The 11,694-nt window shown below is 44.7% G+C and overlaps 2 protein-coding genes across 2 annotated transcripts in view; one reads left to right on the forward strand and one right to left on the reverse strand.

Moving 5' to 3' along the window:
* Positions 1-5,806, forward strand: part of ube2o (ubiquitin-conjugating enzyme E2O) — a 68,905-nt gene extending 63,099 nt beyond the window's left edge. The window contains exons 20-23 of the mRNA XM_037689989.1: positions 458-661; positions 757-814; positions 3,380-4,160; positions 4,454-5,806. Coding sequence (XP_037545917.1) covers positions 458-661; positions 757-814; positions 3,380-4,160; positions 4,454-4,481 — 1,071 coding nt within the window. The 3' untranslated portion in view covers positions 4,482-5,806. The remainder of the gene's footprint in view (positions 1-457; positions 662-756; positions 815-3,379; positions 4,161-4,453) is intronic.
* Positions 5,807-9,553: 3,747 nt separating this feature from the next.
* LOC119423195 (sphingosine kinase 1) overlaps positions 9,554-11,694 on the reverse strand; it is a 70,982-nt gene continuing 68,841 nt past the window's right edge. Inside the window, exon 5 of the mRNA XM_037690601.1 lies at positions 9,554-10,374. Coding sequence (XP_037546529.1) covers positions 9,696-10,374 — 679 coding nt within the window. The 3' untranslated portion in view covers positions 9,554-9,695. The remainder of the gene's footprint in view (positions 10,375-11,694) is intronic.

The raw sequence follows: 11,694 nt of genomic DNA on the forward strand, positions 1-11,694 counted from the left end.
ATCAGAGCTTTATCACATTCATGCACCAATGGGACACACATCAGAGGCTATGAGGGGTTCAGTGTCTTGCCCTGGAACACTTCAGCATGTGACTGCTGGTGGATTCGAAGCCCCAACTCTCGCATTGGAGGACGACTGCTCTAACCACTCAGCCACAGTCACCAAACAAACAACAACAACAAAGAGCTGAAGAAGCATTTTGGTTTTATTGACAACAGATCAGTGAGAGGACTGGATATGAAAAATCTTTTAGAAAGGCTGAATCTCTTAGAAGTGGAGATGGGCAGAGGTGCACCTGTCTGGGACGATGGTACAATAATGTTTCTCAACAGATAAACAGCTAATTTAATATTCAACCTTAGCAAGTCTAAATATAAATAGGGCAATTTTAAATTAATATATTTTAGTTCTTTCTTTTTCTTTCTCAAATGTTTATTTTCCTCTCCTCGTGTTGCAGGACTTGTTCTCGGCTCTGATCAAAGGACCCACTCGGACTCCCTACGAGGATGGGCTGTTCCTCTTCGACATCCAGCTGCCCAACATTTACCCAGCAGTCCCTCCGCTGTTCCGCTACCTGTCCCAGTGCAGCGGGCGCCTCAACCCCAACCTGTACGACAACGGCAAGGTCTGCGTCAGCCTGCTGGGCACCTGGATCGGAAAGGTGGGTCCTGCTGGGCTGTCAGGGAGGGGGGTCCATTTACAGAGTTAAAGTCTGATCCTCTTTTAAACTGATTGTTCTGGTGCTGTGACTCACAGGGAACTGAGAGATGGACCAGCAAGTCGAGCCTGCTGCAAGTCCTCATCTCCATACAAGGTTAGACACACTGTTCCTCTTCTCATCTCTGCAGCTGAAAATGTTTTATTCATGCGTTCATTTGCTCAGAAGTGCAGCGTCTGAGTCGACGCTTTGACTAAATAAATCTGCCTCACACTCAGACACAACAGCCCTTCTATAAACCTTCACTGCATTCTGGTCTGAAGAGTTTTTCGTTGTTTTTAGGTCGGGCTATTTCTTTTTTTTCATTCAACCTTTATTTGTATAGGTTACTCTTATTGAGTCACGAGGACTCATTTTCAAGAGAGACCTGTTCAGACAAACCACAATGAGGTACATACAACAATAATAGCCATAAAATGCATACAAAATATCAAGTAAATCAAAGGAGCTTTATAAAACAAAATAAATTCAAGCTACATTATAAAACAAGGTAAAATACGAAAAACAGGAACATGTCTGCAGTGATTTTTCCATTAAACTTAACAATTGTTTAAAACTGATCAATCAGCAAAGAGTGTAGTGATGGTTGCGGTAGTTACAACCAGTTATGAGTCTTAGTACCCCACGGTGGACAACATCCAACATCTGCAAGGTGCTTGCAGGAGCATTCGTGTAGATAATGCCACCATAGTCGATGGCCGGTTGGAAAGTGGCAGCTACAAGGCGTTTCCTAACATTCAGAGTTGAGCAAAACCTTTTTCTGAAAAAGAAACCCAATTTTAATTTCAGTTTCTTTATCAAATTTTCAACTTGTAGCTTAAGAGAGCTGTGTTTCAACCAAGATTCCCAAGTATTTGTAAGAATCCACAAACTCAATAGGAGCACCTTTTGTAGTTAAAATAGGAGGAAGGACTGTTTGTACCAACTTCCTGTTTGAAAACAACATCCCTTTGGTTTTATCAGCATTTAGCACCAGTTTGAGATGGAACAAGTCTGACTGAATGGTGTCAAATGCAGACTCTAAAAGCTAGAAAACCTTAGCAACTGTTTTAGCTCGACAGTAAACAACTGTATTGTCTGAAATTCAAGGATGCTTTAGGAATGTTCTGACCAACATTACTTATATTGATTGTAAAGATAGTGGGTCTAAGACTGAGCCTTGTGGTACGCCATTATTGACAGTTAAATTGCTGGAAAAAGAACCATTGTGTTGAGCACATTGTTTTCGGCCTGAGAGATAATTAGAAAACCAACCGATGGTGTGGTCTGAGAAACCAATTTCTGAGAGTTTAGGGCATAAGATGTCATGGTCCACAGTGTCAAAACCTTTAGACAGGTCTAAGTAAAGTGCACAATAATCCTTGGCATCTAGTGCATTAAAAACCTTCAACGAAGAAGTCATTGTTTTGTGTTGTTTCCTGAGGCCAGATTGATGGGAAGATAAGATCTTAAAAGAATCCAAATATTTCTTGATTTCAAAGTTTATCAGTTTTTCTAAAACCTCAGCAAGAATGTAGAGTTTAGAGATTGGTCGATGGTTGTTCAGTATAGTGGGGTCTCCTCCCTTCAGCAAAGGTAGAACAAAAGCTGTTTTCCAAGCGTTTGGAACGGTATTTTGGCTTAAGGACAGATTAAAGATGTGGGACACCGGTTCTGCAATGCTTTGTACAGCTAGTCTTAAGAAATAAGGAGGAAGGTCATCAGGGCCTGCAGGTTGTCTGGGGTCCAGATCATTTAACAGTTTTTTTAACCTCACTAACAAGAAAACTGTGAAAATAAGAAGGTGTGGTTTTCTGAGGATTAACATAAAGGAGAGGTTTGATTTGTAAATGTTTGGCTTGTAGAAGTAGATGGTTTTCCATTAGTAACTGTGGCAAATAAGGAGCTAGAGTCAACAAAATGTATGTTGAAACAATTTAGGATCTCATGCTCATTTGACACGGGAACAGAATTAACAAATACTTGTGATGGCATTTCAGATGAGTGAGAGCTGCCAGAAAGAGATTTGATTGTTTTCCAGAATCTCCTAGGGTCATTTAGATCTTTGGTGCTCTGAGATAAATAATAACTACATTTTGCAGCTTTAATGGAAGCTGTATAATGATTCTGTAGCTGACCAAATTACATTCAATCAGTATCTGAACCAGAAAGGCATGCTGTTGCCCAAAGCTGATCTTTCCTGTGCAGGAGATCAGCTAACTCTGGAGTAAACTATGGGCTGTGTCCTTTTTTTTTATTCTGAACTGGCGAAAAGGAGCATGTTTATTTACAAAGTGAATGAAAGTATTGTGAAGATAGTTTGAAGCAAGGTTCACATTTTCAATTAGTAAAATACAATTCCAATCAAAATTGAATTGCAATCAGGTTTATTGTCATTGAACCGAAGCACAACAAAATTACATTTTCAGTACAGCCCGTCCAAGAAAACAACATAAACAACAACTGACATGGGGAGACAGAGGTGCCAAAGATGAACAGGTCCCAAAGGAAGACCTGTTCACTAAAATGCTTTGTTCCATTTTAGAATTATTCTGTGTTTGGAGCGAGGCATTTTAGCATCTCTTACAGCACCAACAACACAGTGATCACTCATATCATCTGCAAAAACACCCAAACCAGTGTATGTCAGACATGTTTGAGTTACTGATTTTCTGCCTGCAGGCCTCATCCTCGTCAACGAGCCGTACTACAACGAGGCCGGCTTTGACAGTGACCGCGGCCTTCAGGAGGGCTACGAGAACAGCCGCTGCTACAACGAGATGGCTCTCATCAAGATGGTGCAGTCCATGACGCAGCTCCTCCAGCGCCCCGTGGAGGTCTTCAGGCAGGAGATCCAGGAGCACTTTGCCTCCAGCGGCTGGCGGCTCGTGCACCATCTGGAAGCGTGGCTAGAGCTGAATGAGGCTGCCGAGCGGGGCCATGCAGCACACCCGTACTACAGGAGCCACCATCTGAAAGACGAGCAGCTGCCCGTGGGCTCGGGACTGGTGGCAGTGGCCCACAGCAGCCCCAGTAAGCCTGGTGAGGAGGCAGGGACAGGAGTTAGCAGTATTCTGGAGGAGGAACTGGAAGATTCAGGACTGAGTCCTTCGACCACGGCTCCCCCTCAGCAGGAGCTGAGCCAGAACTCAGACTGGGACAGCACCCAAGAGAGCGAGAACAAAGCTGGCTCCACGGTTCTTGGCTCCGCAGGACGCAGTGTGACGTCAGATTCAGGTCCAGGTGCAGGAGGGGTGGGCTCTTCAGGTAGCCAGCCCGTGGTGCGACCAAAGAAAAGGAGAAAGAGTTACCGGAGTTTCCTCCCTGAAGGTGGCGGGTACCCAGACATCGGCTTCCCTCTCTTCCCACTCTCAAAGGGGTTTGTGAAAAGTGTTCGAGGTGTTCTGCTGCAGTACCGAGCCGCGCTAACTGCTGCCGGCGTCCCCGAGCACACCGAGGACAAGTAAGTGCCTCTGACACACTCTTGCACTGCTCCCTGCTCTCCTTTCCTGCTTCTCCTCTACCTGTTTCACTCACTTCAAACCCTGAAGGAGGATCCATACCTACTAGTCAGGGTGGGAGGCTTCAACCTGTACCTCGCCCAGAACTGCACTGTGTCCCTGCACTGCCCCCATTTTTATCCCTCACCTCCTTTTTTCAGCCTTTCTGCTCCTGCTGCCCTCATCTCCACAACACACTGACTTAAAGCTGGAGATCAGCTGGTCTGGACGTTCATTTGTTCTTTCTCTCCTTCAGTGACTCCTCAGATAAGTGGGATGAATAAAAGTGGGGTGGCCCCACATGCACACATGGTGAAAACCCCCATCTTTGTACAGCAGCAGCAGATCAAAGCTCCTGCAGGAGCGGCTCAGAGTTTCACGAGAACCTCGACTTAAGGGGCGTCTAAAGGACCAGTGCCATGACCTCCTCTGCTCCCTCGTCATCCAACTAACCTTTGGCGCTCTGCCAAATGTTATGGGTGGGGCTTAACAACGCTGCCAATTCAACCCTGTGAACACACTGCAGGGTCCAGCTCCTTCAGACTGCTGAGTCATCTGCACCTTCTCTGTAGCACTGCTGAGTCATCGCTGGAGCATCCTGCACCACATCAAGGAAAGGTGGCGAGTCAGGACCGAGCAGGGATGACGCTCAGGATCCTTACCCTGTCTGCCAAATCCCTCTGCGTACACACACACAAACACACAAACACACACACACACAAACACACAAACACACACACACACACACACACAAACACACACACACAGAGCAGGACAGGCTGAATGTGGAGAAAACTGCCAACCACAGCTGCTTCAGCACTTCCTCCATGACACTTTCAGCTGTTTTCACTCGAGTGACAAAGTTTACATCCTCATGACCCCTGCTGGACCCCTGGATGGCCTCTGTGGACAGACTGGTAGATCTGGTTGGTGTTCAGAGGCCAGCTGTCACCTCCACATCCACCTTTGGTAAAATCTATCAGAGCTCATTTAAATGTGTGCACCACGCCCCTCTCCTGTTTGAAGGATGTAAACACACACTGCTGCTTATGACACAGATTAAAGATCAACTGGAGAAAAGAAACTTTGAGCATCCATTCCATCATCTCATGTCAACATGTTGCCTTACTTGAATTCTGTCTGATCTCGGTCCTTCACTCGTCGTGCTGCGGTGTTTTTTTATCCTCCTCCTCTGAGCATCTCATCAGTTCACCGTCAGAACAGAAACTGTTCTTGTCTTTATTATTTCCAGCTTCTGTTGTTTCAGGCTTTCCCTGAGCCGAGTGTTTTTATCCAAAAACAACTTCAGAAACCAACAGAGCTCACAGCAAAACTATGGATGAAAACCAGAAGAGCTCGGGGTTTAATTCTCCCTCTTAGATCCTGAAGCTGCTGCTCTGCTGCAGACTGTGGTGAAACTCGCCTCCTGGAGCTTCCAGAGGAGATCACCGTCTTTGTTTACATCTTTATAAACCACGTCTCGCATTTTCCATCCTGTCAAACATGTAACTGTCTCCACTTTACTCACTGATTGCTTGTTCTGATCTTATCTGAACCTCTGAGCGCCGAGCGTTGGACAGAGAGCACTGTGAACCTCGAGCCGGGAGCCGCTGCCACTTAGAGGGAGATAAAAAAAGACAAAAAGACGAGTGTTTGTTGTTTTGCTTCGTCTTCCATTTCCCTCCTCTCCCCCACTGCTGTACCAGACCATGCTGTCATGTTGTCTCCTTAGATTTGACTTTAAAGGGATGGGTCGGCATTTTAGTGTGTGGTTCTATGGAACAACTCTGAACAATTAATATCTCACCTGTTGTAGATGGCTCTTTGATTGTCCTCAGTTTGGATACATTAAGTGTAAAATAAAGCAAAGCTAAATTCTTATTAAATAGTTTTTTTCTAATTAAGGTTGTTGAAAGATCTATCTACAGCAGGTAAGATGTTATCATTCATAACCTTTCTAAGGAAATGTTTGGAAATGTCTGAACTGTCCCTTTAAAGCTCACAGAGGAGGGCGGAGGTGTAGCTGTAGCACAGATGTGCGAGCAGCAGAATCTGAAGCTCACAGTGAAGGTCCAGCCCGTGTACATTTCTGGAATCATTCCTGTTGTTCCTGCGAGACTTTTGTTTCCAGCCAAAGCATGCAACACGTCGCTTTAAGCCTCGACCGGGCTACACTAAGACTTGACTGTACGATGTCTACATTTCCACAGTGGCCTGTTGTTGATATATTTCAAAATAAAGTTATAATTTGTAGCCTGCCTCCCTCTGTACAGACACCATGACTATAGATCATACAGAGTATATGGACGCCTGCGGAGTGTGAAGTGTTACTTTTCTTTTTTTATGGTTTACTTCTGTTGCTTTCACACAGCTGTGTAGTGATGGAATAAAGTTTGCAAGCAGAACCAGAACCAGCCCGTGTCCTTCATTAAAAATCATTGATTTCAGCCGTGTGTGAATCCGCTGCTGAAAGTAGTTCCCAGCAGATCCTCAGTTCTGTTGGAGGAACGTTAAGGTGGTTCGTGACTTTTTGTTTAAGGAAAATAAACCCAGTCAGACCAGTGGCCGTTCTGTATGTTGTGGGAGTTTCAGAGAAACTGAGACGTTTATTTTCTAAACACAACGTCCCAGTGGCTTTTAAACACCACAGTAAATTAAAGACTGGTTCATCCCAAAGATCCAGTCCCCCGGCACAGAGTAATATTGTGTATGCTGTTCAGTATCAGGAAGGTGATCAGTCTTACATCATGGAAACTAAACAGCCACTGGCCAAAAGGATGGACCTCATTTTACACGTGAACAACTACCGGTAGTTCTGGCTGTCTGCAGCAAACTGGTTGATCCAACATGAGAAGGTGCTATTTATAAGACTGAGTTTGTTGCAGCTCCTCAGACTGAAGTCCTTTGGATAAAAGACGAAACGTTTCAACAAGAAGAATCCGTCCAGAGGACCTGACTGAACTTTGTTTGGTTTTTCTACCTGGATTATTGATCATGCATCAGGATATTAAGGAAGTTTAAATTAAACATCTTGGACAAACTTTTAGAACGAGGCTCAAACTTTACTTTGTTGTTTCCAGAACTGAACTTTTTTTTTGTTGCATATTTAGAATAACACATTGTCACAAGAGTCAGACTGGGGGGGGGGGGGGGGGTTGTTTTATAGAGCATGCAAGAAAGCCTATGAATGTATAAATATATTTCAGATTATTGTGTGGCCGTTCAATTGTTTTAAACGTCCTGATTTGGCCTTTTAAAAAAAAAAAAAAAATTCCCACCCCTGACCGTTCTGTTCAACTACAACCAGGTTAGTTTTTAGCTCATCTGTAAAACTGACTATTAAAAACATCTGTTTTGCAAGGTCATTTAGCTTTGACGGCCATCTTGAATCAATTTAACTCCAAAATTTAAATCAGTTGTAAAGTTAAACAAGTCACAGCCTAATTCAAAATGTATTTAATTTGTTTAATAATAATCTGAACCGCTCTGCTTTTTGCTGCGTATCTTTTCTTTTTAAGCCTAAAATCATAAAATTTAACAAACAGATGTGCATCTTTACTGTCGGGCTTTAAAGGAACCAAGAGTGACAGAAAATCAGAACAAACCACATGAAGTGGACCACAGGCGGGTCGTTTCTCATTTATTAAGTTCAATCTCAAGCAGAACATTTGATTCAATCATAAAAAAACAGATATTTCTCTAAATAAAAATAAGATTTCTCTCTGTGGGTACAATCATTCAATCGTCGGTGTTGCAGAAAAACATGAAACTCATTTCCCTTCAGCATAAACATGAAACAGATGAAGGTTGTCGACACAGCTTTAGATCCTTTTTGACTCAGACAGAAACTGTTTGATTCTTAGACAAGATGAACCAACATTTAATCAGCTCAACTGAGTGCAGTGTCGTAACACAAGCAGCAGGTGGCAGCAGATTCAAGGCACATCAATGGACACGCAAACATCTGGGTCTGCATAAAAAAGAAAACAACTGCAGCTCTTCATTTTGTTCATCAGCTTTAAAGCAGGAGGTCTCCTGCAGGAGGTTGGATCAGAGCTGGGAAGGACGGCGAGTCCTGCACAGACCGGTCTTCATCAGGTCTTCATCAAGGGCCTTACCAGACCCACAATCCTTCAGAAGGAGACCGGCAGCGAGTCACAAAAACATCAAACTTTATTTCAATGAAAAATGACATTTGGTCTCTAAAACAGTCGGCTAGTCTTTGTTGCATCGTTTGCATAAAAATAAATATCTGCACGTTTGTCGTGGCTTGAAGCACCTCCACGTGTGAAAATCCAGTTTCCTGGATAGATTTAATTTTATTTAAATCAAGTCCCTGTCAGACACCCCCCCCCCCCCCCTTCACTGAGACTTGATGTGAGGAGGAAGGAGGACCAGACCACAACTACATAACCTCATGCAGCATTTAACACATCAATATTTCACCTCCCTCTCCTCCTCCTTTACTCCCCTCCCTACACTTAAAACCTGTTGTAACACCCCCCCACCCCCACCCATTTAAAGCTCCTCTGTGCTTATTTTTCACAAACACTTCAGCCTTTTTGTTCCATCTAAACACAGACATGAACCATTGTCTTCTAAAGCTCTACGTTAAGGACACCTCGGTGATGAGAGCGTGTGTGTGTGCGTGTGTGTGTGTGTGCGTGCGTGCGTGTGTGAACACAACACTGACGGCAGGACATGCAGGCACGCTCTGATGGATGAAGGGAGGTGCAGCACCTCCCCTCTGAACACTCCTCAGTCTAGTTGGTTTTTGTTGGAGCAGCTACTCAGTGGTTCCTCAGATTCTACAGGTCAGAGCCTGAAGTGGATCCCGGGATCCGCAGGATCGATCGCTGCGTTTCTACTCTTTAAATAATGACATGATTCCTGTGGACACTGCAGAACAAATGGACAGATGGATGATACGCATCAATAAATATTAAACCATGTTTAAACCATGTTTTGTTACTCCTGCTCCTCTCAAACATCTGGATCTTTACGTTTTACACAGTTTGTTCTGCAGAGCAGCTGGAAAGCTAAAGAACTGATCCTCTGCTGCTGGTTCAGGTCTCATCGAAGCTTTGACTTGAGATCAAACCCGTCTGCTCCGACAGCTGCAGCGTGTTCAGTATCAAATATTTACCTCTGAACCACAGGGTCGTAGGAGGAACTTCTGTCCAGATCACAGCTGGATATTCTTTGGCTACAGTTGGTCTTTGAGCAGACTTGAATGATTTCTTCACACGTCAGGATTAGTTTGATTAAAATGAGTGAAACGGGCAGATGTTGGTTGAACCCTTTACATACAAGTGTGGACATGATGTCATGAGTTTGTCGTGAACGGTCGGTGCTGCAGTCACCTCCAACATCTCAGCATCTTCAGATGAAACGGTTTTCTTTGGGCAGAGGAGCGATGAAGGAGTTCCCCATCCTGTGTTTTACAGATGCAGATGTCAGAGTTCACATGAGACAACGAGTTCATTAAACAGCAGCGATCATCCGCTGATCATCCTCGACCGGCCTCTCTGCACCTCCGCCTGCACCGGCCCGTACTCCACCACCTCCCCGTCCACGGTGATTATCCCTTCGGGCGATGTAGGCTCCAGCCTGAGCGCTCGCACCTTACTGTGCACCAGATGTTGGCAGTTTGTATCCAGATGTGTGCCCTTCTCCATGGCTAGGAACAGCCTAAGCAGCGCGGTGCGAGATATTCCAGCCTTGACGTACATGAGATGAATGGTGCCGTCATCCAACCGGGCGTCCGGCGCTGCCAGAAGGTCTTCTGCCAGATGGGACTGATACATGGCCAACACGAGGATGAAGTCTTCCTCTGGGACCACCACCCAGTCACCTGGGACTGGCTGGTCCAGAGGTGGCAGCTGGAGGTCAGAGGAGTCTCCGGTGGCGGGCAGGTAAGCCAGCTTCCCCCTATAGACTCTGAGAGAAGCCAGCCTCACCAGGGTGCCCACGGTGAACCGGGCTGCTCCGAGGTGCCGGTACTTCTCACTCTCGACATCAACGTCCGCCACAAAGCCCCAGGCCAGAGACAGGAAGGAGAAGAGACGAGGGCCGGAGGACAGGTGGATGGAGACCAGGTCCATGCGGGACACCAGACCTTTACAGAGCAGGAGACCACAGCTCACCAGGAGCTCCTCGCTGGACACGGGGGGGTCCCTGAAGGAGGACAGAGACAGTTAGAAGTGGACTCGGCTTTTTAAACTAGTGAAGATCTAAATGGAGAATTTTAGCTTCTGTCAACTGAAAGAAAACTCCTGAAAACTACTTGATTGTTGAGGGTTACGTCAGGAAGAAATACAGTGCCTTGCAAAAGTATTCGGCCCCTTGAACTTTTCAACCTTTTGCCACATTTCAGGCTTCAAACATAAAGATATAAAATTTAAATTTTTTTGTGAAGAATCAACAACAAGTGGGACACAATCGTGAAGTGGAATGAAATTTATTGGATGTGTCAAACTTATTTAACAGATAAAAAACTGAAAAGTGGGGCGTGCAATATTATTTGGCCCCTTTACTTTCAGTGCAGCAAACTCAGTCCAGAAGTTCAGTGAGGATCTATGAATGATCCAATGTTGTCCCAAATGACTGATGATGATAAATAGAGTCCACCTGTGTGTAATCAAGTCTCCATATAAATGCACCTGCTCTGTGATAGTCTCAGGGTTCTGTTCAAAGCACAGAGAACATCATGAAGACCAAGGAACACACCAGGCAGGTCCGATATACTGTTGTGGAGAAGTTTAAAGCCGGCTTTGGATACAAAAATATTTCCCAAGCTTTAAACATCCCAAGGAGCACTGTGCAAGCAATCATATTGAAATGGAAGGAGTATCAGACCACTGCAAATCTACCAAGATCCGGCCGTGCCTCTAAACTTTCATCTGGAACAAGGAGAAGACTGATCAGAGATGCAGCCAAGAGGCCCATGATCACTCTGGATGAACTGCAGAGATCTACAGCTGAGGTGGGAGAGTCTGTCCATAGGACAACAATCAGTCGTACACTGCACAAATCTGGCCTTTATGGAAGAGTGGCAAGAAGAAAGCCATTTCTCAAAGATATCCATAAAAAGTGTTGTTTAAAGTTTGTCACAAGCACCTGGGAGACACTAAACATGTGGAAGAAGGTGCTCTGGTCACATGAAACCAAAATCCAACTGTTTGGCCACAATGCAAAACGATATGTTTGGCTTAAAAGCAACACAGCTCATCACCCTGAACACAACATCCCCACTGTCAAACATGATGGTGGCAGCATCATGGTTTGGGCCTGCTTTTCATCAGCAGGGACAGGGAAGATGGTCAGAATTGATGGAAGATGGATGGAGCCAAATACAGGACCATTCTGGAAAAATACCTGTTTGAGTCTGCAAGAGACCTGAGACTGGGACAGAGATTTATCTTCCAACAAGACAATGATCCAAAACATAAAGTATATATATATATATATATATATATATATATATATATATATATA

The sequence above is a fragment of the Nematolebias whitei genome, chromosome 16 (genome assembly GCF_014905685.2).
Source record: "Nematolebias whitei isolate Nwh7 chromosome 16, NemWhi1, whole genome shotgun sequence".
Lineage (NCBI taxonomy): Eukaryota > Metazoa > Chordata > Actinopteri > Cyprinodontiformes > Rivulidae > Nematolebias > Nematolebias whitei.